This window comes from Cynocephalus volans, chromosome 1 (assembly GCF_027409185.1).
Source record: "Cynocephalus volans isolate mCynVol1 chromosome 1, mCynVol1.pri, whole genome shotgun sequence".
Classification (NCBI taxonomy): domain Eukaryota; kingdom Metazoa; phylum Chordata; class Mammalia; order Dermoptera; family Cynocephalidae; genus Cynocephalus; species Cynocephalus volans.
Genome location: NC_084460.1, coordinates 107999510 through 108025927, shown reverse-complemented (window position 1 = coordinate 108025927; position 26418 = coordinate 107999510). Strand labels below are relative to the sequence as shown.

Here is a 26418-nt window from a genome sequence, read left to right as displayed (position 1 = left end):
GCACACCGGAACGGACACAGAGACCCGCGGCCCCCAGCCCCCGGCCCGCACCCTCCCGCACGGCTCCCCTGCCCCGCCCCCCTCCGGCCAGTCTGGTCTGAAGACCCGGCGGCTGGCGGCGTCGGACGGCGCGCGCGGCCAGGGATGTTTGGCTGCGTATTTGCATGAGCTTCCCGCCCTCCTGAGCCCAGCCCTCCGGGCCATCCATCCCTCACCCTCACCCCTGTCTGGCGTGTCCCCAGCCTCAGCCTCTTTCTAAGGGACTTCCTCAGCACATTTGTATTTTTATATCCGACTCTTTGTTTACTGGCTCTGCTCATGGTTCCTGCTCTCCCCTCAGTCTCCGTCACGCTCTTCTGCGCCTGGCAGACAAGATGGGTGTTGAGACTGGGGTGGGACAAATCCCCAACATGGTAACCAACCATATGGCCAGTCTGCCCAGGCCTGACCCCAGGAAGCTCTCTGGCAGACCCCCTCCCTTCCAAGGTATCACCTTCCAAGGGCCAGATCTGATTTTACCTTGGACCCAAGTCTTGCCCCTGGGAATCCAAATGGGGACTGCTGTGCACCTTTGGATGACTTCTGTGGCCCTGGAGATGTTCTCAACCCAGGGGTGTCCTTTGTAAATGTTCCTTCATCCTCACTGTACCAGGAGTGTGTGAATAAACACAGACCTCCCTGTGTGTGTGTGGCCACTGCTTCAGTCTGCTCAGGAGCCAGGCCAAAACAGGAGGCGGGCAGGTACTTGGGAATCTTAGTTCATGTTACTGGCGAGGGAGGGTTGCCAAATGAATACAGGCAGGCCAACCTGGTCTGGAAACATTACGATGTGGCCTCCTTGGGTACATGTACAACCCAAGCAGGACAGGTTATCAGCGTTGGACTGGAGCTGGCGTCAGAAATATAAAGCAATCTAGATTCAAAGCCTGCAGCCTCTTGTGAATAAATCCAGGTTGGATGGAGGTCTCTGAGGCTGGCTGGTATGCAGAGGGGTTGTGCTGACCTTTACCCCAGGGGATGAATCACTGGTGGTTCGGTATGGTGGGGGAGGAGGCTGGAGAACCTAGGAGACATCTAAGGAATCTAAGAAGGAAGCCAGAAACCTGGGATCTGAGATCTAGCTGGACCTGGGCTGTTAGGCATGAAGCCTCTGGGATGTGAGCACCTTGGACCCAATCCCAAGACCTGAGTTGGGAATTCAAACTACCTGAGGAGCCCAGGGAAGAATGGCAGGGAGGGCTGGAGGACCATGCCTCTGGTCTCACAGCTGAATGGCACTAAGGAAGTCTTCATGATCTGAGTCCTGAAGGAAGCAGGGTGAGGTGGGAGGCCTGGGGGTTGAGAAGATCTGGGTCCCCAGGGCCAGCTGGGCCACACTGAGCTTTCCACCTTTGTGCATGACGTAGAGATGGAAGTGGAAACCGCTGCCATAGGTTGCATGCTTCAGAGACCAGCCATAATGGGCTTGGGCATAGTGTTTTGTCCGAAAGTGGGGGGCAGCAGAGGTCATTGAGATGAACCGGCCCCCAGGGACCAGCACCCGGCTCACCTGCAAGGCAAAGAAAGAAGCCATCAGTGAAGAGTCCACCTTCAGGTTCTCACAGGTCAGTACTTCTCCAGATGATCTCCCAATCAAACCTCAGGTACTACCCTACATCCAGTAGTTCAGGCTTTCCATGGCAAATAGTGAGCCACCTTCTCTGCCCCTGGCCATTCCATGGGGGTAGGAGCATGGGAGTAATGTTAGGTGGGAGAGGCACTGCTTTCCTATCAGCTGCTCACCTTCCCAGTCTGTGTGGCCTGTCTAGAACCTGGTTGCTGCTCCTTCATCTCTATGGTAACCTAGTAGCCGAACATCAGCATTTGTGAACCTAGCCACTCCAGCCCTCTCTAATCTTGACCCAGCTTAACCCTCCCTTCAGAAAACCACACCCCTGAGGTTGACCCACCACCTGCTCCAAAACATGCCTTCTTCTGGCTTCTTCCAATTTCCTGAAACCTCAACCCCTCATCTCCACCTCTTGATCTGCCTTGTCTTGTTGCTCCCTCACCTCACTCAGCACCTGGTCCACAGTGTGGACACCTTCAGAGGACACGGTCCAGGGATCCTGTTCCCCAGCCAGCAGGGCATCCAATGTGCCCTTCTCAAGCACCACATCAAAGGAGCCACTGGGGAAGCCCAGTGCCCGCACGTCCATGGTCTCCCAGCGCAGCTTGGGCACGTGGGCATAGCAAGCCTGCATGGCAGCCACCACTACTGATGAGTAGTCCACACTGGTCACATCAGGGAAGCCTCCGAGGAACAGATCGTAGCTCAGGGCACTGTTCCCACAACCTGGGGTGGGAAGGAATGGGTGGCAAAAGAGCTAAATTAGCTTTGGTTCTCACCTCTCCCTGATTATCCATCCACTCTTAGCCCCATTTCTCTCAGCCCAAACCCTTCAGTACTGAGAAGAGACAGTAGTGCAGAAAGAGTATGAGCCTTGGAATCACACAGACCTGGGCACAAACCCCGGCTCTATCATTCCCAGCTGTGTGGACTAGGGCAAGTTGTTTAAATACTAGAAACTTGAATTTCCTTTTCAGGAAAATAAGGATAACAATATCTAGTCTACATGCAGAATGTGACTCATTAAATTTAAGAACTGAAACAGCTGGAGAGTAGCCAAAGGAGCTCTGAACTTGGGAGTTCAAAGATCTGAATTCTGATATCTCTAGTCACACAGCCATAGCAAATCAACTTTTAGAGCCTCAGTTTCCTCACTCAGGATAGGGATAATATTGACATTATTAGGACCACCATATTATTAGGATAATATTATTATATACTAGTATTATCATAATCCCTAACCCCATAGAGAACCTTGAAAAATACCAACCCAGAGAAGGCTTCATGTTAGGGGTTATTATCCTACTTTGTTTTCCAATGAGGAATTAACAGTTGAAGGGGAAACTAGGTGGGGACACAGTGGAGCTGATGCCTCGTAACTCCTTATTTTTTGGGGCAGCTGGCCAGTATTGGAATCTGAATCCTTGGCCTTTGATCCCTTGTAATTTTTAATGTATGTGTTGAGCACTACATATTGAGCTCTGCTGATAAATAAGAGTTCCTGCCTTCAAAAAGCTCATGCTCTGGTGGGATGAACAAATGTGTAGTCAGGAAATTACCATATAATGTGATAGTGTTTCAACAGAGACAGGCTGTGAGAGCACATGGGAGGGCCAAGTTTCAGGGGAGCTGATAACCAAGCAGAGTCTTGAAAAAGAGTCTTGAAAACTTTCCCATTCTCTGGTGGGAAGTGCCTGGAAAGGAGTCCAAAAGAGGGCAGGACCAAATTAGAGAAGGGGTGAAGGTTAGAGGAATGGACGTGGATCTACAGCCCAATGGTCATGACTTCTTTAGAAGATCCAGTGGCATCTTTCAGGCCCCCCTTGGCCAGTCTCAGCCTGAGAACTAGGCTGGATGACAGCTCTTGGCAGCCCCACATGGGGATCCCAGCTCTAAGGATTAGGTCGTCTGTAATCCCCATTTGTCTGCCTAAGAGGATCACAGGATCAGCAGCAATTGGGATAGCCCTAATCTTGCAGGGCTTGGCACCTGAACAGGGTACCCAGAGGCAGCTGAGGACGGGTCCTCAGCTGCCCCCTCCTGTCTTCCTCTTCAGGCCCTGGGGCTGAGAGAGAGTATGGTCTTGCCTGGGAAAACTCAACACATGCTTCTACAAGTTGGAGTCACACAAGTTCTGGTAGGTGCAGTACATGAGATGGGGGAGGGGAGGGGAGTACAGATAAGGATAGCTGAATAGGAGAACCTGACTCAGTTCTAGGCTGAAATCCCACTGGGTTCTCTGACCCACAATCCCTTTGTCACCCCACTCTTGACCTCATATGCCCGCAGAGTTCTGCCTAAATGTGAACAAACCCAAATTTCCTTCCTTTGTTCACCTAGTACAAGATGTCATCCTCCAAGAGAACTTTACCAAAACTTTACCAAAGATGAAGGGAGAACAAAATCTGACCACAGGACCAGTTATGCTCACAAAGCAGTGATTTCTGATTCTGTTGCCTCAGTGATTTGGGGCCAGCAGCTAAGATGGGGCTTGGGAAGGCCACTGCCTTCCAAGGTAGGGCCTTAGGGAAGCAGAGCCCTGGAGAAGTGATCCAAATCTGAGAACGTGTCACATGGGGGCCCAGAGCTATGTGGATTCTAACTCAACATCAAGAGATTGAAATGTAAGCCAGAATGCCAATTTGCTAATTTTTAACAGGAAAAATAGCCATCATGGGACTACACAGTTGAATTCTCTGGTCAGTCCCTTCGCTCTCTATAAGAAACCTAAACTGGAAACCAAATTATGATCAGAAGATTTCTAGAGAGCATGGAGTCAAGCAAGGATTGATAATCAGAGAATATGACAGCAAAGCTGGGACAGCCATCCATATGCATTCACCTGCTATGAAGATATTTTAGCCATAGGGACCAGACACACAAGTCCTTATGAAGGGTACTCTGTTCTCTGAACAGTCCTGGATAAAGTGCTTCTGACACCCATTTTCAATAATAATGATAGCTAACAGTCATTGAACATGAGGTACTATGCTAAGCATTTTGTAAGACTTATCTGTTTATTTTCACAGAAGAACCATATAGAACATACTAATATTATCATTACCATTTTCTAGATAGAAAAACTGAGGAAAGTGAGTAAGGAATTTTCGCAAGGTCACACAGTCAGTGACAGAGCCAGAATTTGGACCCAGGTCTGTCTCGCCCCAGAGCTAGAGCTCTTAAACCACTATGCTCAACTGCCTCCTGGTTTTCAAAAGTCCTATTCATCTTAAATCCATCGTTAGCTATATCAGTATGACCATTAGGCTGTAATTCACAATGAAGTCATTTTACCAGTTTCAACAGAGTTCTAGAAGCCTCTCTACACCCATCTTTGTGGTGCAGCACGAGAAGCTGAAGCTCTGGAGGCTGAAGGCACCCTTATTTCATCACTTACTTACGGACTGCATGATGGTAGTGGACACTGTCAGTGCTCTGACCAGATCCCCTTGCAGTCCTTTTTTTTTCTTTTTTTAAATTCAGATGTAAAAGTTAGCTTGTACCCTTGGAATCCTTTTGCTAATTTTTCTATGTCCCTAGGTTTTGGTGTGTGTTTGCTTCCATCAGTTTGCATCTATAAGTCTTCAGGCTGAAACTACCCCCAGGGAAACTTTCCCTAAGATCACAATTTTGTTTTGCCTCTTCCCCTTCTCTCTTCCCCCATCTCTAACCAACTTCTCCTGGGAGCACTTTCTTTACAAATGACAGGGACATGAATCCTTATCTCAGGATTTGCTTTTGGGGAACCCAACCTAAGACACTGACCTACAGAAGGGGTTGTTAAATCCAGTTTGCCACCTGTTTTTGTAAATAAAGTTTCACTGAAACACAGCTATTGTCATTTTGTATGTCTTGCCTATAGCTGTTTTTCCACTACAACAGCAGGACTGAGTAGTTGTGACAGGAACTGTTTACCCTGCAATGCCTAAAATATTTACTATCTGGACATTTTCAGAAAAAGTTTACACATACTTAACCTAGAGTAAGTCTCTTATGACTCACCTGTAGAGGTTGTCATAAGCATTAAATAAGTTAGAAAGGGCCCAACACATTCCCTGGTGCCTACCAGGTGTTCAACCTATGTTTGTTGAGGTGGAATATAACATAGAGTACTTTCCAAGTTGTGGGTCCTGTTCTTAGATATTGCGGATTTTGTCTGGAAAGTTTTTCCTTTTGATTTTTAGACTTTTCACTCTTCCTATCCAGAAAAGGACACCTCCCAGCCAAGCAGATTTTAAGGCAATGTTACTCTGCCATTCACCAGCTTGAGAATCAGCTGTGGGGCCTGTAGAAAACACAGATTCCTGGGACCCACCTTAGACCACGCCTGGAATTAGAATCTCAGGGTGGGTTCCAGCTTTCCGCATGATTTGGATGCGTGCTAACGCTTGAAAAACACAGATCTATGGTAAATCTATAAATAAATGCAATGGTTTAAATCACAAAATTCTAGAAAGTGTTTACCTCTGGGGGGAAGGGGTTTGGGGAGGACCACAAAGAAAACCTTGAATATATATGGAGCTTTTTATTTTGCCAGGCATTGTTCTAGGTATCTTTCACACTCATTCAATCATTTTAAAATCTGGTAAGTAAGTACTTTTTAAAGGCTGAGAAAATCGAAGTAAGCATTTTGTTGGGTTACACAGCTAAGCTGAGCCAATATTCCAACATAATTAGCTGCCTCCAGAGTCCAAGCTCTTAACCACTAGGTTATACTTCCTTTCTAGTCCTAGTAATGTTCTACTTCTTAAACTAATTGGAGTAGTAATCAAACGTATTAGATCTATTATTTATACCTTACATATATTCTGTATATAAATGTCTTTTATATGTATTAAATATTTCACTTAAACATACAAAGGCTTTTACAAAGAGCAAAGCAAAAACTGTAATTGGAAGGAAACCCGTTGCTCATTCAAACTTCACTAGAGCCTTCAAGGCTGACAGTGGGAAAGAACCCCGAGGGGGCAGTTGGAATCTCTGAGCCCCACCTTGCGTCCCAGCACTTCTTCCCTTTGGGGAATCACAATCTTGGCTGCAATCTTCCCTCCTACTTCAGAGGGCGCTGTTCTCACCCTCACTTCGCACCGGGCATAGGACCAAATTTCAGTTAGGGCTCTGAGACTGATGAGATAGTAACTCACTCCAGGTGACTCTTTCTCTGGGGCTCCAGGTGCCCATTGCCGCAAAAAGAAAAGCGTAGGCATTGTGCTCGACGAGCCTACACATGCCTTAAAGTTCAGAATGGGCTCCTGACTTGTACTAAGTTATATAGTCAATTAGCGCTGGGACGTAAACTCGGTCCTCTGAGCTCTCCAGTGCCCAAGGCTGCCTTTCCAGGGTCCGGAACAGGGTCCTGGGTGACCCCCACGCTCAGACCCCGAGGGACTGTCTTTCTCCGGAGGGCCCCCGGACTGACAATCTCTTACTCCTGTTTGTCCTTGCTAAACACAGCCGGGATTCTCAAGGCATTGGATCCCGGCTCCCAACTGGAGCGTACTTTGAAAGGGATAGACAGACTAGAGGAAAGCAGACTGGGCCAGGCCGGTGCGGGGCGGGTCCAGCCAGCTGCACTTGGGCCGGGTAGCGCCAGGACTACCTACCTAGCACGAGGATACGGTCCTCGGGCCGCAGTTCCGGCTCTAGGAGGGCACGGAAGGAGGAGAAACTGCCGAACCACTCGTAGGGGGCAGAATTGGCCGCGCCTCGGTAGCGCCGGTCCCAGTACTGGACCTCTCGGTAGTCGCAGTTCCGCTCCGGTAACTCCGGCGAGGACGCTGGAACCCCGGGAGAAGCCATGCTCTCAGCAGCAGGGTGGTCAGAGCCGCAGCCCATGTAGCCAATCCGGAGGGTGGGATGCAGGAGGCGCGGCCTTGTGTCTCCGCCCACCACCTGCAGTTGCCCAACACAAACACGTGGAACTTCCGTCCTCTGCCAAGTGCACTTCGAAGAATCCTCCGACTAAGAAATCCTCAAGGTCCAGATCCTGAATCCTCCGGCTCTAGCGCCCACTCACTTTCCGAGAGCCACACGTATGGTGTCAGACTCACTCGGGCGTTCTCTCATATTTCCAGTTTGAACAGCTCTTTCCATTAAGAACTCTGAAAGTTAATGAAACATCCATCTCTTCTCAAGTCGTTTTTAGTACCCGGAAGTCTCTGAGAGGAGGCTGGAGGTGCGTGGATAGGAGCTTTGCGCTCCAGAAGAGACAAGATATTCCCAAAGCAGGCGTAGCGGGATGCTAGGCTTGGGAGGGTGGGGGTAGGGGTAGGGAACGTTGTTTTTCTGGGCAAATGTTCAGTCTGCATTAGTGCCCGTGTGCCCAGGGTCGGATATATACTGAGGAGTAAGTTTGTTCCTTGTCGTACGGAGCGTGTAGTGCATCAGAGGAGACAGAAGTGGAAAAAATAAACAGAAGTGGAAAAAATAAACAGAAGTGGAAAAAATAAACAGAAGTGGAAAAAATAAACAGAAGTGGAAAAAATAAACAGAAGTGGAAAAAATAAACTCTGGCTATTCTGGTCAGCGCTTAATATAGTGGGAAGCCTGGCGCAGGAGCGGAACCTAAGTGTCGAAGGGTCGGGTTTCCAGGGCGTGGACACATACGAAAGGCGCACCGGCAAGATGGCGGCGGGGCTGCGGAAACGCGGCCGGACCAGTGCCGCAGCCCAGGCAGCGGGACTCTGCGGACAGTGGCTGCAGCGCGCCTGGCAAGAGCGGCGCCTACTGCTGCAGGAGCCGCGCTACACTCTGCTAGTGGCCGCCTGCCTCTGCCTGGCGGAGGTGGGCATCACCTTCTGGGTCATTCACAGGGTGGCATGTGAGTGCGCCGACGGGGAGGGGAGGGGAGGGGAGGGAGGGCTACCTGAACCCCTGACCTAAACTGGGGCTCAGACCTGGAACTCAAAACCAGACTGCACATCTACTCATTCATCATTTGCAGACCCATATCCCTTACCCGAGCCCCAAGCCTGCTCGACAGAAAACCCGATTGTGATCCCGACCCAGTGATGCAGGGAGCGACCCTAGAGTTTGCCTTTCTGCCCTGAAAATGTATCCTGCCAGGCTAAGAAAGCAAACCGTCCTGGAAAAACCTAGGCCAGAATTAACTTACTACTGCTGTTGCTTGTCTCCGTAGCTTTGGACACATCATTTTCCCTCCCGGATCTCGGTTTTCTCATCTTTTCAATTCTGAGATCTTGAAAGTCCCTTCTCAACGATGGCATTTTCTGACCACTTGAGGCATTATTGGCGCCTTCTTTCCAGGCTGAATTTAAACGCTGGGCTTAAGGCACCTGGCTTTCTTGCTAAAGATCATTAACTCAACGAACACTTATTGAGTGTTTATTACATGCCAAACATTATGCTAGGTGCCAGAGACGCATTTCCGACTTGGGTATGTGGGTCTGGACAAAGGTAAGTTAGCAGGCAATTACAGTACATCATATTTATCATGATAGTGATAAGACAGGATGCTATGAAGGACATAGGAGGGCACTTAAGGCAGACCTGAAGAGTCAGGGGAGGCTTCTTAGAGGTCCCCCCAAAAGGTGGGAACTAGACAGTTGAGGAAAGATGGACAAGGGGAGGGGGGAGAGTGTTCTAGGCAGAAAGGATCCTCTATCAAAAACCTCCAGTCAAAAAAGAGAGCCTGGTTCTTTTGAGGAACTGAAAGATTCTTTTAGAGCTGGAATGTAGAAATCAAATGAGGGTAGGAGTGAGAGATAAGATTGCAGAAGTGGAGACCAGACAGTGAAGGTATTTGAAAGCCTTGTTAAGGAGATAGCACGGTGGTTAAGAACTTGGGAACCTGTGAGTTCCAGTCCCATCTCTACTGATTATTGATATTAAGCTAGTCACTTGACCTAATTAACTCTTAGGTTACTCTTTAAAAAATGGGAATAATACAGTTTGGTCTTTATCTTAAGAGCCTTGGGGAATTATTGAAGGATTTTAAGCAGGGAGACCAGATATGATTTGTATTTTAGGAAGAGCTCTCTGGTGCAGGGTGGAAAATATGTTGTAGTGGGGTGAAAGTACAAGTTGGGAGCCAAATTAGGAGGCTCTTGTATCATTGAAATTAGATTGAGCCTAATTATATTAGGCCCAAATTTGTTGGGTTTTTTTTATCTTTTTTATTTTTTTAGATTTTATTTTGTAGATATACAATGTGGTTGATTATTGTGGCCCATTACCGAAACCTCCCTCCCTCCTCCCTCTCCCCCCTCCCACCCAACAATGTCCTTTCTGTATGTTTGTCGTGTCAACTTCAAGCAATTGTAATTGTTATGTCTTCTTCTCCCCCCCAGTTTGTTTTGTGTGTGTGTGTGTGTGTGTGTGTGTGTGTGTGTGTATTTATTTATTTATTTTTATCTCCCACCAATAAGTGAGAACATGTGGTATTTCTCTTTCTGTGCCTGACTTGTTTCACTTAATATAATTCTCTCAAGGTCCATCCATGTTGTTGCAAATGTAGGCCCAAATTTGAATATATATTAGTAAAGAAGAATGAGATAGTACAGATATTTGGGATGAAGAGTAGGCAGGACTTCTTGACTGAGGGATGGAGATGAGAGAAAAGGAAGTATCAAAGATGTTACCCAGGTCTGTGACCTGGGAAGCTAGGAGGTTGATGGTGCCATTCTATAGAAACCAGGAAGGGAAGCAGATTTGAAGTGAGAGGAAAGATCACGAGTTCAATTATAGACATGTTGAGTTTGAGATGCCTGGTTTCACCCAGAGATTGTCAGATGGGCAGTTAGGTTAGAGGTGGTGATGGAAGCACTGGGAATAAGCTGGAACTCTGCTTTGATGGGATGGAGGCATGGGGGTGGCAAGGGACAGACAAGTTCTGGACTCAGAAGTAACCAGATTATCTTGTCCTCTTCCAGACACAGAGATCGACTGGAAGGCCTACATGGCCCAAGTGGAGGGTGTCATCAATGGCACCTATGACTATACCCAACTGCAGGGTGACACTGGACCTCTTGTGTGAGTGGGGATAGAAGGTTCAGGGAGGATGTGAAGGGCTTACAGAATACCAGGCTGAGTGGCCTGATGCAGGCTCATATTCCCTCTCATCTTTCAGGTACCCAGCTGGCTTTGTGTACATCTTTATGGGGCTATACTATGCCACTGGCCGGGGCACTGACATCTTTATGGCCCAGAACATCTTTGCTGTGCTCTACCTGGCCACCTTGCTGCTCGTTTTCTTGATCTACCACCAGACCTGCAAGGTGAGTCCATGCTACCAGGACCAGAGGGCTCCAACCCGGGAGGGCTGAAGAGTGGGGATGGCTTGATGAGCTGACCTTGTTCCCCACTGTGCCCACCACTCAGGTACCTCCCTTCGTCTTTTTCTTCATGTGCTGCGCCTCTTACCGTGTGCACTCCATCTTTGTGCTGCGACTCTTCAATGACCCAGTGGCCATGGCTCTGCTCTTCCTCAGTATCAACCTCCTGCTGGCCCAGCGCTGGGGCTGGGGCTGCTGCTGTTTCAGGTTAACACCCTTCCCTTCTGGGCTGTACTCTCACTTTCTGCATTTCTCTCATTCTCCCCCATTTTCTGCAGCAGAGGGAGTAAGGGAGTGGCCAGATAGTGTAGGTCACTGAGGGCCCCATGAGGCAAGTCCAGGATCTGTAGAAAGCTATAGAAAGTCTTCTCCCACACACATACCCTCTTCCCATCCTTTCTTCCCTCCAGACAGCATCCATTGTTGGAGCTGGTCCTTGCACATTCTAAATACTCAACATATGCTCCCTTATTCTGGGCATAGAGACTAGGTGTCTGTCCCCTACCTCCAGCCTCCTCCCAGACCACCTTACCACCCTCCAGCAGTTCTGAGTGTGGGCCCCATCCTGGAGCTTGGCATGTTGGGGAGGAGTTGCTGTGGTGGTGAGGGATACATCTTTGGGTGGGGTGCATGGCTCTGGAACTGACCTCCACCCTTCCTCTCCCCTGCCCACCCCAGCCTGGCAGTCTCTGTGAAGATGAATGTGCTGCTCTTCGCCCCTGGTTTACTCTTCCTTCTCCTGACGCAGTTTGGCTTCCGTGGGGCTCTCCCCAAGCTGGGCATCTGTGCTGTCCTTCAGGTACCCCATACCTCACCCTTCCCCTTTCTAATGAAGGGTAGGCCACTTGTCTGGCCTCCTTCCATTCCTGAGACTTCTTTAAAGCCAAGAAACAGTGTTTTGGAGTTGATTCTGAGCTGGGCAGCCACTGTCTCTGAGCTTTAGTTTCCTTAGCTGTAAAATAAGGGTATTGAACTAGATGGTCTTTGGGAGCCTTTCTAGCTCTGCCCATTTATGATTTGGTGAATCCAAACCTTAGAGCATTATACCTGCCTCCACATCTTCTTTGGCCTCAGGCTGTGGCCTGGGATGGGAGCGGGGGATGGCTTTCCTGCTATTCCTGGTGGAAATTAGGGAACCTCTGAGACGTTTTTCCCACTCCCCTCAGTGATTAGCATGAAGGCTGGGAGCGAGCCTCAGCAGCTCTGCTGACATGACACTCATCCTCAGGTGGTGCTGGGGCTGCCCTTCCTGATGGAGAACCCTGTTGGCTACCTGTCCCGCTCCTTTGACCTTGGCCGCCAGTTTCTTTTCCGCTGGACAGTGAACTGGCGCTTCCTCCCCGAGGCCCTCTTCCTGAATCGTGTTTTCCACCTGGCCCTGTTGGCTGCCCACCTCACCCTGCTCTTCCTGTTTGCCCTCTGCAGGTGGCACAGGTGAGAAGCGGGGGGGCAAGAGTTGGGGGAAGGAGTGAAGGGCCTAGGCCTTAGGGGCTGCTTGAGAGAGATGTTAAGTTCTTTGGTGTGAATCTAGAGTTTGGCCCATGATGGGGGCTTGATAAATGTCTGAATGGCTTTTCCCCAGGACAGGGGAAAGTATCCTGTCGCTGCTGAAGGATCCCTCCAAAAGGAAGGTTCCACCCCAGCCCCTCACACCCAATCATATCCTTTAAATCGTGGGAACATAAGTCTTGCCCTCTCCAGGTGCAGACAGGGCTCTGGTCAGTTAGCCGCATATACTTAGTGACATGGGGGGAGTGAAAGGGAGCCCATTCATAGAGCTCCTATTCTGCACCAAACACTGTACTGAGCACATTACATATCGAAACATATTTTGTTCTTAATTCTAAATATTGAGCTATCATTATGAGTGCTCACTCTGTGCCTAGTACTGTCCTAAAATATTTACATACATTCTAACATTTAAAGTTCACAAGTAACCCTGAGATAGGGAGATACTCTTATTGTCATTTTACAGATGATAAAATTAAAGCTTTAAGGGGTTAAGTAACTTACCAACATCACACAGCTAGTAAGTGAGGGATTCAAACTACTAGGCCTTATGGCCCTATGTATTAGTCTCCATAAGAGATTGAGGAACGGGTCCAGAGAGGTTAAGAAACTTGCCCAAAGGCCTACATCTAGGAATAGCAGAGCCAGGGTGCTCTATCTGACCCCAAACCTTTTGCCCTTCTCTTTTGGGACAACTCTCCCACCCCAAACTTCTGCCCCTTCTCCTGCCCTTGGCCTTGACCACTGCATACAGATCGTTTCTACCCTCTTCACCTCCAACTTCATTGGCATCTGCTTCAGCCGCTCCCTCCACTACCAGTTCTATGTCTGGTATTTCCACACTCTGCCCTACCTCCTGTGGGCCACACCTGCACGCTGGCTCACACACCTGCTCAGGTACTGGCTGGGACAACCTGGGGGAGTGGGTGGGACTAGGGAGCTCTTTATCCCAGTCTGTGGCCATGGAGGGGCTTGGGGTGTGTGTGTAGGGCATGAGGAGCTAAAGGGCTGCAGGCCTTGAAACTGGACCAAATCTGGAGCCTATTTCTCATCTCCAGGTTGCTGGTGTTGGGGCTCATTGAGCTTTCCTGGAATACATACCCTTCCACATCCTGCAGCTCTGCTGCCCTGCACCTGTGCCATGCTGTCATTCTGCTGCAGCTCTGGTTGGGTCCGCAGCCTTTCCCCAAGAGCAACCAGCACAGCAAGAAAGCCCACTGAAATCCACCCCTTTCCCTCCCGTCCACTTGTAGGACCCTGGGTGGCATGGATTCTGTGCCCTTTTGAATAAACCTTGCCAAGTCCACCTCTGTGCAGCCTACTCAGAGGTTGAGGCAGCTGGTGCCTGGACCAAGCTGTAAGGGGCATGTACGGGGCAGATAAAGAATTCACTCAGGCAGTCCTAAGAGGCACTTTATTGCATAGGATTTGGGGACTGTGGCTCTCTCCCTTTCCACTGTGCAGCACGGAGCTCAGAGCTCAGAGCACAGAGGGGAAGGGATGAGGGGTAGTAAGAGCCGCTCAGAGCAGGGAGGGGAAGGTTCATGGGGTGGGAGAAGCAGGAGAGAGCACAGGCAGGCACTTGTGGGGGCAAGAGGATTTTGGGGAGGGAGTGAGAAGCAGTGGGGGACAGGCCGACACCTGCCTACCCCTTCCCAGCACCAAGAGACTGGCTCTGGGTGGCAGTGATTTGTTTGTGTTGAGGGATACCAGCCAGAGCAGCTGGCAGCCCTCACACGTTTGCTGGGCTGTAGCAGAGTAGGTGTAGCTGCAAGTTCTGGTCCCAGTGGCGCAGCAGTAGGAAGAGCCCCCTAGCTGCAGCCTTGAGGGCGGCCAGGTCAAGGCCATCAGGCAGGTGCTGGGCCCGTAGCCAGCCATCAGCTTTGGCTGCTGTCAGTTCCCACTCACCGAAGGTGGAGGCGCAGCGGTGCTCCAGCCATGCGAGCGCCACGGCTGTGGCCCAGGTCCGGCCCCGCAGGTCGGCTCCACTTAGCCCTTCTGTCCCCTCCGAGGTCTCAGTGTCTGAGCCCCGCCCACTGTCCACTTGGCCTGGGCCCTCGGAGCCCAAGCTGGGGGATGGACTGCAGGAGGCTGTGGCACTGTCGCCCTGGCCAACACCAGGGCCCAGGAGTGCCCAGGGAGACGAGGCCGAGGTGGGGCTGAGGCTGGCCCGGTGCGCTGCAAAAGGTGAGGCACGACACAGGCGCTCCTGCGGGATGCACACCGCGGCACAGAAGGGCATGTCCAGGCGGAAGGAGCCTAGTGCCTCCTGTAGCCGCACCTGAGGAGAGAGGAGGTGGGGGGAGAAGTGAGCTGAGACAGCGGCCCGGCCCTGGTGATGCCACCCTCCACCTCCCGAGTCCTCACCAAAGGCAGGTAGTCATGGTTGCTTTCATTGCTGCCTTCTCTGGCATGGCCAGGGTCGGGGCTGCACTGTCTGCGACGGCGGCTCACGCTGAGCCTAGAGGGAGGCTGTGGGGGCAGGTGGTGATGACCTCCAGTGGGGGTTTTGGGGTTCCCCAAAGCAGACTTGGAGTTGTCATTCTGGTCCAGGTCCCAGGCTCCTGACAGAGAGCCTCCCTGAAGTCCTACAGTGGGGCAAATCAGTGCTAACAGGTGGTCTGTAAGCTCGGTTGCTCCCTACCTTTTCCCCACACTTGGATGTTACCTTTAGTGTGTACAACTGTGGGCAGAGGAGTTGCACCTAGATGGCCCTGAGAGGCAGGAGGGGTGCCTGGGGGCTCAGCTGGTTCTGTAGGGACACAGGGGACAGGAGTCAGGTTCATCCAGGAAGGTGGTCAGTGAGGTGAGAACTGCACCTGAGAGGTCACCAAGGGAGGGCCCCTACCTGAGCTCTGCACCTGCAGGGCCCCAGGTAGGACCTCCCTAGTAGTAGCATCCACAGCTATGGGGCAAGTGAAACGGGATGGGGCAGAGCTGACCTTGCTTGTCTGAAGGGCTCGAAGCCAGCATTTCCGAGCATGGCCTGTGAAACCAAGGAGCAGCATGCTGACCTCCCACCACCTCCCCACTACAGAGGGATTCATAGAAAAAAATCTCAATGTTCCCCACAGCTTCTGCCTCTGTCCACTTTTGAACACAATGGAATGCCTTCTCAGGCCTAGAACCAGCTCAGACTCCCCAACTTTGACAAGAAGTGGTCAGGCCGAACCCTCAACCCATAGCAGGACAAGGGCCCCCTGGCCACCCAGAAATTCAACACTCTGGACACCACCCAGAGGAAGAATTGACCGTGGCACCTTTTCCTCCACCCAATAGAACTTTCTGCAAGGATGAAAATGTTCTATGTCTGCATAATCCAAAATGATAGCCACTAGTCACACTTGAGCAATTCAAGTGTAGCTCGTGAAACTGAGGAACTGCAATTTTAACTTTATTTAATTTTAATAGTCTTTTCCTGAAAGACAGAGATTTGTTTTTGTGTCACGGGCACTGTGAATCATTACAAGATCATGTTTCTCTGTGCTGGCTGCTAGGAAGCTTGTCAGTTTTGGGCCCCATGCTTGCAAGAGTATATAACCTCATGGCATGCATCTTTAATATAATCTCATTCTTAGCTTTCTTTTATTTTCACTTTTCCTTATTGCCCTGCTTAACTTTTTATCTTGTCAGTGTGGTGAGCCACCTTAAATTCTTTGTGAACAAGGTGAGGTATAGAGTGATCAAACACAAGACCTATATTTCTGCCACTTTCTGCCCCATGCCCAGTTAGGGCCCACTTAGCAACTCACCCCGGTCAGCTGTGGTCTCAGGCCCTCCTCGGAGAGCCAGCTGCTCATTGTCTCGAACCACGGAGGCTGCTGTCAGCCGGTGGAGTGCTTGGTCCCAAGCAGCTTCTCTTACAGGGGGTGACAGAAGCTGTGAGCCATCCCCAGACCCCCACAATGTCTCCAGCCCAATGCCCACCTCCCAGCACACAGGCTGCTCCCCACACAGGGCCCGGATCACCACATGGCATCGTGGAGCCTGTGGAGGCAGTGGCACTACAGGAGGGGCTGACTCCTGATTGGAGGGCACAGCCGTGAACAAGAAGGGTGGTTCCATCAACATGTCCCAGTCCATGGGGGCTGGGGAGAGCAGGTGTCCTAGGGAGAGGAGATGGTAGGTGCATGGACAGTGTGGTGCCCTGGGCTCCACATCCCCAAGGCCTCCTTGGTGTCAGGGAGCCCAGCTTCCCATCCAACCCTTACCTGAGTCATCAAGGCCCTGTCCCAACTGTTGGCCTGGCTCAGGGTGTGGCCCATCTGGTGCTGCACCCAGAGAGGGGTGTCGGGGTCGGCTTGGGACTGAGTTTGCCTGGCCAGGTGGGGACGAGAGGCTTCGGCCAGCCAGAGCTGCTCTGCGTCGCCGGCCCAGCACCTCAGCACTCAAGGTACCCATCTGCATGTAAGATGTGGGGGCTGCTGGTCAAGGAATGCAGAGCTCTGGCCTTCATACATACATACATACACAGTGGGCTACATACCCCTTGTCTGGAACCTTGGGTGGCTGCTCACCACCCCTGGGAGGAAGGCCAAGCTCCTTATGGCCTACAAGGACCTCTGGCCCTGACCTCCTTCCCAGTGTCATATCACTACATTCCTTATTTCCCACTTAAGGTTGTTGTTTGTTTCTATATTTTGGCATATGTCTTTTCCCTCTTTGCCTGGCCAACTTCTACTAACTCTTCCAGACATGGCTCTTACTTTCCTGATCCCCTCAGACAGTTAGTTGCCCTGACTCTGAGCCCCCATAATACCATGTCCCAGTACTCATCATTATAGATTTACCCATTTATCTCTCTAGCTAGACTTAATAGTAAACACTGCACAATGGCTGGCACACAGCAGGGGTTAATGTTTGCTGGATACATGGTGGATGATTGTGGGCTGAATCTCACCTTGAATGGAGCTGGTGGGTGTACAGGGAGGGGGCAGGAGCGACACCCTGCAGGTTCTCCCCAGGCCAGGCTGCGGCAGCCCTGCTGAGAAGGGGGATCCAAAAGAGCGCTACCCTCGGGGGAGCCAGGGCCCTGGGAACCTGGGGACTCGCTGCTGCCTGTGGAACCTGGGCCTGGCTCAGGGCTGGCAGAGCAGTGGGTGAGCACATACTGCTCCCGGATGTACGAGGACTGGAAGATGCGGTGCCATATGGCTGTGTCTGAGGAGGGGTTGGGTCCAGCGTCGGTGACTGGGTCTGTTAGAGCATCAGCACCTGCTGGGAGGCAGAAGAATGGACCCCAGCCCTGACCCCTCCCATTACCCACTCCTCCAACACGGCCGCAGCACTCACTCTGCTCTGAGTCCCCTGCAGCCCATGCACTGGACAGCTCCGCTGACACAGTGCCTGTTCCCAGTGGCTCTGAGGTGCCAGTGGGCTCAGTGCCAGGGCTGGTGGCAGATGGTGCCTCCTCTGGGGATGGGAACATAGACCCGCCCAAGCTCTGCCAGCCAGGTTCTTGGCCCTACAGAGAATATCATTGGAAAGAAAATTGATTGTGGTTATATACTGCCTCTCTTCAAGCAGGATTTTAAGACGGTTCACAGAAAGAAGCAATAAAGCTAATAAGCCAGAAACAAAAACCACTTCTAATGAAGGAGAAAGGAAATGTGTTAACTATAAGGGATATTAGAGCTGCATGGAGGTGAGCTTTAGGTTTGGCCCTGAGCTTCCTGGCAGCCAGTCAAAGAGACAAACATTCTATTATATAGCTTTCATGATCAAAAAGGAGGAAGCATGCTTAGTTCTTCTAGAGAGATAGAGCTTTTTGTAAAAAAAAAAAAAAAGCTACCATTTCTGCAACTCCTACTGCGTGTCAAGTATTCTGCCAAGAGCACTCACATTACAACCTCTAATTACAACAAACTCTGAAAAACATCATTTACATATGAGAAAATGGACTTGGAGAGGTTAAGTGACTTGCTCAAATCAAATGGCTAATAAGTGGCAGAGCTGGGGTTCGAGACTGCACCTGCCTTGTGTTCATGTGTCACTAAGTGTTACAGGAAATGTGTCAGATGGTGCTTTCTATAGGGCACCATGTGAAGTAATGGGCAACGGTTTGACAAAAGTCTTACAGCAAATGCTAGAGCTGTTCTCTGTGGCTGTGTGCTTTAGTGACCTTTGGTAAAAAACCAAGGGAAACACTTTACAGGACAGTTCAGGGGAAGACTCCATGAGGGGGCAGGATACAGTCACCTGGGGGGACCAGTGTGGCTTCTGTGTTCATGTGTCCCCTGCAGCCCATGCTACAGGGTATAGTAGGGGAGCTTGGATGTAGTATACCCTAGGGTATAGTAGGGGAGCTTGGCAGAGAGAAGCACAGGGAATGGAAGAAGGGTTTAGAAGAGCTGCAGGGACTTCAACCATCCCAGGCCCACCTGCCTCACTCCAGCCGAGACCTACCCCTGGTGTGTGTGGCCGGAAGCCATCCACCCTGAAGAGTGAGCAGTAACCAAGCAGCTGGTCCCCAGGGTAGAGTGCTGGGATCTCCCGGGGGGTCAGCAGTGCCTCCATGGCATCAGGCACAAACCAGTCCACAGAAATGTCACTCAAAGCGGGCTCCAGTGCCTTTCGCAGAGCCTGCACCAGCTGTGGGGAGTGGCCAGAGGATGGCATGGGGAATAGAAGTGTCACACAGCCAAACAGAGGAGGAGGGCCACCCTTCCCCTGATGCCATCTGCCCAGTCTCTGGGCTAATGGGGAGCAGGGTCAGGCTGGGGTTGGGAGAAGGAATGGGTGTAGAAGGAAGCAGGCGGACTGAGCACTCAGTCCTCAGAGCTTGGTCTGTCTCCTGGCCTGAACTTTACCACATGGTTGAGGCAAGATGTCTAGGGTGAGGCTCAGTTCCAGAACAACACTGAGAATAAGATTTGGGGGGTGGTCAGAGCCTGTGTCCCCACACCTTTGGCCTTCCACATTACTCCACAGCAGCACCAATATCTCTTCCCCTGATTGGTGTCTCAGGCAGAGGGGAGATTGTGGTGAGGAGAAGTCCTGGTGAGGGTGCCAGGAGACCATGTGGCCTGACTGAGTTCTGTTTCAGACTCAAATGTGTAAATTGGGAGAAGGATTTCCAGCAGTAGGGAACAGGGCCCAGCCTCAAGCTCACCATGGGCTGTAGCCTCTCTCCTGGCCTCAGGAAGTAGGCCTGGCCCCTGCTGAGGGCAGACAGACCCTGGAGCAGCTGGTGGCAGGCGGGCCCCAGCCCAAAGGAGAAGCACCTGACAAGGGAAAGAAAGCAGCTGTGACCTTTGAGAGCCCCTTGGGAGGGGTCAGTCTTAGGCACCTGGCTCTGCGTGCTCCATACCTGGCTGCCCCCCTGTGCCACCTCATGAGCTCCAGGGTTTGGTGGGTAGTGGCGGCCATGGGTGAGGCAGCAGTGAGCAGAAACAGCTGACGAGGGTAGGCTCTGTGCTGGGGCTGCCCCATGGCCCAGTCGAGCGCAGCCAGCACATCTGGGGGATCACTTGCAGCCTTCAGGGTCTCAATGCTCTCACAGAGCAGCTGCACAGTGTCCTGGGGAGAGAAGGCACAGTCTGGGCCACACTGGGCTGCAACATCTCCATGAGGCCCCCACATCGCTGGACCACACTCACATCACTACAAGGCCGGCTCTCTGGGAAGAGTGGCTGCACTGATGTCCCAAACATGGCCAGGTTAATGAGCGTCTGGAGTGGTAGAGACTTCACAGCCAAAACAATGGCATCCTAGGGAGGGCCAGGGAGGGCAGCATGAGGCAGGCACCACGGGCACTGGTAGGGAGCAGGGGATGCCAGATTGCTTGCCTTCTCCAGGCCATAGTTAAAATCGGGGTTCCTGCATGAGGTAATCTGGGAGAGGCCCTGCATGTGTGAGAAAGGCTTTGTCCAAGTAAGACCCTGGGAGTGTGCAGAAGACTGTGTGTGTGAGAGATGTTTGTGCATGGGACTCTGCAGGTGTATGTAGAACTTGAGTCTGTGACTCTGTGTATGAGAGAGACTCTTGGAATCTGGGAGAGACACATGTATGTGTGAGTAGGAGAAAGAGAGGCTATGAGAGTGTGCATGCGTGTTTGGGTTTGGGGCAGGGCTGCTGTCTAAGGGATTCCCCAAGGAGTTGCTGCCTGGTTTCTCTTTGGAAAATGGTGTTTTAAGCAACAAGGCAACTCCTGGCTTGGAGAGGCTACCCCCAGTCCACCTCAGACCCGTTTACCCCCCGCAGGCATGCCCACACTGTGCCCCCACAGGCCTTGTGTGCTGCACTGCTGCCATCCAAGAGGAAGATGAGCTCCCGAGTAGCTGTAGCCAGGTGGCCGGGCTTGGAACTAAGGTCTGGGCAGAAGCTCAGCACCAGCACGGGGTTCAGCAGGATGTCCTTGTGGAAGCGTCGCTGCAGGAACCACATCTGAGCGAGGGAGTTCCAAATCAACTGGGGCCAGACTTAGTGCAGCTCTGACCAGGGTGGGCAGTGGGACCCAGCCCTGGGGCCTTTTTCTATCTGATCCACCCAGAGCGGATACCTTTTTGTAGTAATTTGAATAAAGGCAGGGGCAGGTGGCTGTCCTCTGCCTACATCAGACCTAGCCTCCATCCTCTGAGACACATACCAGAGAGACTCACAAGAGGGCTCCTTCCTCTGACAATACTCATCTGTACTCCATGATGGTGGGTGGCAACTATTGAGGTCTTGCCAAGAAAAGAGGTCCTCCTCCCATCCCCACATGAGCCTGTTTGCCTGCTCCTTATGCATATATGCAATGAAGCCAGGAGCCAGACCAGGACCCCATGCAGCCATACCTGCTGGTCCCCATCACTGTCCCTTCGCTGCAGTCTCTGGAAATCTCGGCGGGCCCTCACCTGGGCCTCATATTCTGCTGAGCTCAGGCTGCCGGCCTCCAGCATCAGGTGTGGCTGATGGGGCTCTGAGAGGAGGGGACACAACTGTGTCAGGGAAGTAAGTGCCTGCCTCTGGAGCCCGACTGCCCAGTCCCATTGTTGTGGGAGGGTCCTGCATCTCGGGGCCCACCCTCACAGATGACTCAGTCTGTATGGCTTGGGGCCCAGAAAACTATACTTGAAAAATGCTGCCTGGGTCATTGTGAAGTAGGTCAGAACTGGCCCACTGTGTCCCCATCTCTCACCACTGGGGTGCAGCAGGATCTCCAAGGCTCGGTCACAGTGATGGCCCTCTGCCAGTGTGACACAGATGGTGGCTGCGGAGCTGGCATGAGGAGGGGCATCTGCCCGCAGGGCATGAGAGGGGCTTTCCAGGCCTGAGGGACATAAAGGCAGGGACAGGTGATGGTCACTTCACCCCAAGCCAGTACTAAGAGCACAAACATCACCTTCCCAGAAGACAGTGGCTATGGGCAGGGATCATGGCTGATTCAGCTCAGCTCTCAGAGTCTAATCTTTTGGGTCAGATGAACAAGGAAGGATTTGACTGCTTTCATGGTTTGGGGAGCAGATTCCCAGCTCTGTTCCTGGCTGTTCAAAGAGTTATACATCAACCAATTGCTAATTTAGCATACTCCCCCCACCTCTCCAACAAGAAAAATCCACCTCATCACTTGGACTGGTCCCGTTGTATCTCTCTTCCCATTGGTGGGTGGGGTGGAATATGAAAAAATTACACTGATAAAACTAGGGCTGGGGTGTTGGGTAGAAGTGGCCAGGGGGTGCTCCCAGCATTATCCTGGAGGTTATTAAGGCTTAGGTCCCTGTCTTCCTTTTGTGCTATGTTCCTCCCATCCCTGAGCCTTGAATTATTTCCCAGCCTGCTATACTGGGAGGGTGGGCATCTGAAAAGATGTCAGGCCAGGCCAGATGCACGCACCTGCCAGCAGGCATGGCCCAGTCACCAGCATTTCGAAGGAGAAGGTATATGGGGCAGGGCAGCGGGCAGGGCCTGAGAACACGTCCTGAGGGGCCGCCAGCTCCTCCCAGGCCAGGCCTTCCTCCTGAGGGCTGCCCACCCCGAAGCAGCTTGTGGGGCTGGAAGGGAGCATGAGGAGGGTCACTGAGCCACTATGAAGGCCCCTAGCCCCTCTGGCTGAATGGCTCCAGCCCTTCCTCACCCTACCCATCCCCCCAGGCACTCTGCCAAAGCCCCCTCACCCGCACTAGACCCACAGAAGCGGAGGGAGGGACGAAGGGAATCACCATAGGCCCAACCTGTCGTCACAGAGCCCCGGAGGCCTGGGGGGCCCTGGTGGGCCAGGCAGGGCCAGCGGGGTGAGCACGGTGGGCAGGGCCACACGCAGCACCCCATCAGGCCTTGAGGGCAGCTCCCGGCTGCTGCGCAGGGTCACTGTCATGGTGCCAGCCGCAGCAATAAGGCCTGTGGGCAGCACCAGCGTGGACCAGGCCTGGGCCAGATCCAAGACAAGATGACCTATGATGAGTGAGAAAAGGGGTCAAAGGGGGCTGGAAGCAGAGGAGATAGGGGATGATAAACGTGGGAGCAAGCACTGAGTCAGGGAGCCTGGGCAAGGGGGACTATGCGTGGCTGGTGCGAGAGGGGGCTAACACACTGGTGATGCAGGATGGAGGCATGAGATGAATGATGACGGCAGGAGAGGCAGATTGATGGTAGAAGGATCCAGCTGTTATCAGTAAAGGGAGCAGGGACATCACTCCTCATGGAGGGCTGAGGAGAAGGGCATGTTCACTCCCGAGGTCCTAGGGAACCCATACCCATCTGACTTTCTTCCCCCGCCTGTCCCTTCCCGTTCAACCCTTGCGCATTCTAGAGGACGCTCTCGTGGACGGACATCTCCCTGTCGCTTGGGACCCACTCTGCTCACAAAACCCCTGCTCATAAACCTTCAAGGCCTCCCCACCACCCATTAGGGTGGCTCCAGAATTTTCTACCCAGGAGGAGCTTCAGGGCAGCAGTCTGCTTGGAAGCAGGCTAGAGAACATAAAGGTGTATTTGCATACCAAGCACACGGTTTTATTTAGATTTTAGGTTTATTTGGGGACTGGTGGAGCTGTGGCAGTCACCACTGATGCTAAAGGAGTAATGGCTAGGTGCATGCACCACCTACACGGTCTGGCTCCATCCCACCTTTATAGCCTATTTTATCTCACTTCCCCACGATAATCGTTTGTTCATCTTTTCAAGAAATACTTGCTGAATAAATGAAGGGAAGAAAAAGATGGAAGGGAAGGAAAGAAGGAAGGTAAGGAAGAAAGGGACTTCCATTGTCAGCCAGCTGAGGCTTGGGGACAGCCTGATACAATGGAGAGAGCACAGCATCAGGTTTTGAGTCTCAGCTCTGACTCAGTTGTGTCCTTTGGTAACTCTCTTGTTCTGGGGAGCTTCACTTTCCTTATCCATAAAATGGGGATCATAATAACTATATCTCAAAGCTTTTGATGAGGAGTAAGTGAGATAATGTATGCAAAGCACCTAACATGTAAGTGGCCCTTGCTATTATTTTCTTCACCTATAAAGGGGGGAAGTGGAAACACACTTGCGTTACACACCTCTCAGGATTCAAATGAGGTGATACCGGTGACTGTAAACCAAATCACTATAAACATGAGGTATATTATTACCATTATCCAATATAACCTACTTACCAACCTTTGTTTATACCATTGCCCCTACTCTCCGCTTAACCAAATCCTATCCTTCCCTTAGTCAGATGCTAGCTCCACCTCATTCTGGAACATTCCTGGGGCCTCAGCCTAGAGCTCTGGCCTCTAACCACCTGCTGGGCTTCTGCCAATCCTCAGCGCCACTGGAGTCTGTCCTTCTTACCCAGGTGGTAAATCCCATGGGTAGGAATCAAATTAATGTATGAATGAATAAATGAAAGAATGAAGTGCAAGCCACAGAATCTAGCACAGGGCTGGGCTTCCATCCCCTACCCCAGTACTCATTGGGCCCCTTGTGCCAGGTTCTGTGTGAGATGCTGGGACTTGGAGACAATCAAAACCCAGTCCTAAGCTCAGGAGTTAATGCTCCAGAGGGGGAGACAGACATGCAGGCCCAAGACAATTATTCCCTCTAGTAAGAGCTGTAATGAGGTGCACAATAGGCTGGGGAGCAAGGGGAGAGTGCAATTAATTTTATGTGGAGGAGACAGGGAGGGTTTCCCAAGGAGTGACATTTGAGTGGATCTTAAAGGACAAGCACAAATTTGCTTACTAGGAGAAGGGAAGATCGAGCAGGGAGGTGTAAAAGGACCTGTCAGTGTGGTCAGTGCTTGCCATACCTGGTGTGTGTGAGGAGGTGGGGGTTGGGGGGTGGGGTGAGGGTGGTGGAAGAATGGAATGGGGTGAGAGTGAGGGCCTTGGCTGCTAGGCAGAAGAGTTTGCACTTGATCTAGGAGAGCCCATTCACATGGGGACTGGCTGAGGAGGTGTGTAACCTAAATGGTGAGGGGCTGTAGGGGGGCCAACTGGGGAGGTGCTCCCTGCAGCACCCTGGAGAGACTGTGATCGCTTGGGCAGTAAGGGCGGATGGTGCCCAGCAAGGCTTGTGCTGCCTGCTGTGTCTGTCTCCCTGGCTGCGATTCTCAGGCCAGGCCTTGGGCCAATACCCAGCACCTGGCGCAGACCAGGTGCACAAGTCCTCGACTGTTGAATAAAGGGATGAATCAATGAATGAAAAACTCAGTGCCTGGAGGAAGGAGGGGGAGGGGCGGGCCGCGGGGCGAGTGCAGGCACCTGAGCAGCCGCTGGTTTTGAGAAGCGCGGGGTGCCGGCGCGCTGGACTCACCCTGCGCGCAGCGGCGGGGGGTTGAGGTCCCCAACCCGGGGCCCAGCGCGCGGCAGCAGGCGGCCTGCGAGCGGCGCCGGCTCTGCAGCTGGAAGGAGACGCGCCGTCCGGCCGCCTCGGCCTCGAAGCCGGATACCACCTCTGCCTCAGCCAGCGGGTACACGAACACGCCTGGGGGGAACGGCGGGCAGGAGGCGGCGTCAGACCCCGCCCGGCACCCGCTCCCCATCAGCCCGCGCCCCCGCCCGGCCCTCACCGTCCACCGGCTGCGGCTGCGGGTTGTGGTAGGTGAGCCGGGCCCGCAGGCTCAGGCAGGGTCCGTTGGCGCAGGCCCGGACCCAGGAGTCCGTGAGGGGCAGCGGCGTCCAGCTGGAGGGGCAGTACAGGCCCGGCATGGTGCCAGGAGGACGGCCCTGGGGGGCGGGGTCGCCGGGTGAGTCCACGGCGCCCCACCCGCGCTCCTGGACGCGGGCCGCCCGAGTCTGACTCCGGCACCCGCACGCGGATCTGCAGAGGGCGCGAGGCTGGGCCGGGGGCTCCCGCCAGGCCGACAGGTGGCAGGGGAGATAAGAAGGGGGCGGGGGGAATGGCGAGATGGGCATCCTCACCCGTTACCTGGGAAGCCGGGGCGGAGCGCAGCTCGGGGCAGCGAGGGGACCCGGTGAGCCGAGGGTTAATGATTAACCCGCGCTCCGGGCGCCCTACTGTCCTGCCGCCAGCTCCAGTGGGGGGTGGCGGGCGGGGGGGGGCGTTACAGCTGTTCCATCACCCCCTCCCGGGCCTCACGCCGCCCCCGTACCTGCCGGCCCCCGGGGGCTCCCCGCGGCTGCCAGCTGTCGGAAGCGGCGCGGGTGGAGAGAGGGAAGATGCTCTGGGTGGGGAGTAAAGGTTTAAAGGGCCAGCATCCTTCCGAGTGCCCCCAGCCCAGCAAGGGACTGCAGGATCGGGGTGGGATGGGGAGCCGAATGGGCCGCCGTCTTTCTCATCAGACGGCGTGTCATCCGACGGGGGCGCTGAGAGGGGCTGCAACCGGAGTGGAGGGGATTGGGTGGAAAGAAGGAGATAGGGAAGCGAAAAGAGGGGCTCTCTCGTAGGCAAGACCGGGAACGATGTCGGGGCGGGCAGGTCCATGGGATCCGTCCAGGGTACCCCTCCCAACCCTGGAAGAGCTGATTTGGGAGTGGAGGACAGCTGCAGTAGCCGTTGCCCCCGCAGGGGATGCTGCGGACTGAGTCTTGGTATCGCCCCCCTCCCTGCGGACATCACCAGCCTCACCGTGGCGTTCTCGGCGGAGTT

General features: G+C 52.8%; 3 protein-coding genes across 9 annotated transcripts; 1 reads left to right on the top strand and 2 right to left on the bottom strand.

Moving 5' to 3' along the window:
- Positions 1-312: 312 nt before the first annotated feature.
- On the bottom strand, positions 313-7408 carry EEF1AKMT4 (EEF1A lysine methyltransferase 4). The gene is made up of 3 exons (XM_063089638.1): positions 7213-7408; positions 2052-2335; positions 313-1549 (listed from the first exon to the last, which is right to left on the bottom strand). The coding sequence occupies exons 1-3, from the start codon at positions 7406-7408 to the stop codon at positions 1262-1264; spliced, it is 768 nt and encodes a 255-aa protein (XP_062945708.1). The 3' UTR covers positions 313-1261.
- An 824-nt stretch (positions 7409-8232) lies between these two features.
- On the top strand, positions 8233-13717 carry ALG3 (ALG3 alpha-1,3- mannosyltransferase). Of its 3 annotated transcripts, none has more exons than XM_063110421.1 (9): positions 8233-8392; positions 10501-10600; positions 10698-10845; positions 10949-11109; positions 11581-11701; positions 12131-12336; positions 12485-12562; positions 13165-13308; positions 13470-13717. In XM_063110421.1, the coding sequence occupies exons 2-9, from the start codon at positions 10527-10529 to the stop codon at positions 13630-13632; spliced, it is 1095 nt and encodes a 364-aa protein (XP_062966491.1). In that variant the 5' UTR covers positions 8233-8392; positions 10501-10526; the 3' UTR covers positions 13633-13717. The 3 variants fall into 3 exon arrangements, with proteins under 3 accessions (XP_062966491.1, XP_062966471.1, XP_062966481.1); XM_063110401.1 differs by having other exon boundaries at positions 8233-8429; XM_063110411.1 differs by lacking the exon at positions 12485-12562 and having other exon boundaries at positions 8233-8429; positions 13166-13308.
- A 426-nt stretch (positions 13718-14143) lies between these two features.
- Positions 14144-25517, bottom strand: VWA5B2 (von Willebrand factor A domain containing 5B2). Of its 5 annotated transcripts, none has more exons than XM_063110364.1 (19): positions 25379-25517; positions 25123-25293; positions 22554-22785; positions 22228-22385; positions 21533-21664; positions 21189-21313; positions 20641-20796; positions 20010-20120; positions 19721-19929; positions 19523-19634; positions 18817-19002; positions 17704-17875; positions 17312-17628; positions 16623-16812; positions 16164-16517; positions 15260-15397; positions 15080-15163; positions 14779-14999; positions 14144-14692 (listed from the first exon to the last, which is right to left on the bottom strand). In XM_063110364.1, exons 1-19 carry the CDS (start codon positions 25515-25517, stop codon positions 14144-14146), a joined length of 3756 nt encoding a protein of 1251 aa, XP_062966434.1. The 5 variants fall into 5 exon arrangements, with proteins under 5 accessions (XP_062966434.1, XP_062966444.1, XP_062966404.1 ...); XM_063110374.1 differs by having other exon boundaries at positions 17312-17625; XM_063110334.1 differs by having other exon boundaries at positions 17312-17625; positions 22228-22418; positions 22566-22785.
- Between the last annotated feature and the right edge of the window lie 901 nt (positions 25518-26418).

Coding starts and splice junctions, on each gene's coding strand:
- EEF1AKMT4 (XM_063089638.1), bottom strand. CDS start 7,408: ATGGCTTCTCCCGGGGTTCCAGCGTCCTCGCCGGAGTTACCGGAGCGG. Junction 2,336..7,212: donor GGACCGTATCCTCGTGCTAG/GTAGGTAGTCCT, acceptor TTCCCACCCCAG/GTTGTGGGAACAGTGCCCTG. Junction 1,550..2,051: donor TGGACCAGGTGCTGAGTGAG/GTGAGGGAGCAA, acceptor TTTGCCTTGCAG/GTGAGCCGGGTGCTGGTCCC.
- ALG3 (XM_063110401.1), top strand. CDS start 8,234: ATGGCGGCGGGGCTGCGGAAACGCGGCCGGACCAGTGCCGCAGCCCAG. Junction 12,337..12,484: donor GCCCTCTGCAGGTGGCACAG/GTGAGAAGCGGG, acceptor GCTTTTCCCCAG/GACAGGGGAAAGTATCCTGT. Junction 12,563..13,164: donor CAGCCCCTCACACCCAATCA/TATCCTTTAAAT, acceptor CCACTGCATACA/GATCGTTTCTACCCTCTTCA.
- VWA5B2 (XM_063110334.1), bottom strand. CDS start 25,517: ATGCCGGGCCTGTACTGCCCCTCCAGCTGGACGCCGCTGCCCCTCACG. Junction 21,665..22,227: donor TGGGCCATGCCTGCTGGCAG/GTGCGTGCATCT, acceptor TATGTCCCTCAG/GCCTGGAAAGCCCCTCTCAT. Junction 16,813..17,311: donor ACCCACCAGCTCCATTCAAG/GTGAGATTCAGC, acceptor TCTTACATGCAG/ATGGGTACCTTGAGTGCTGA.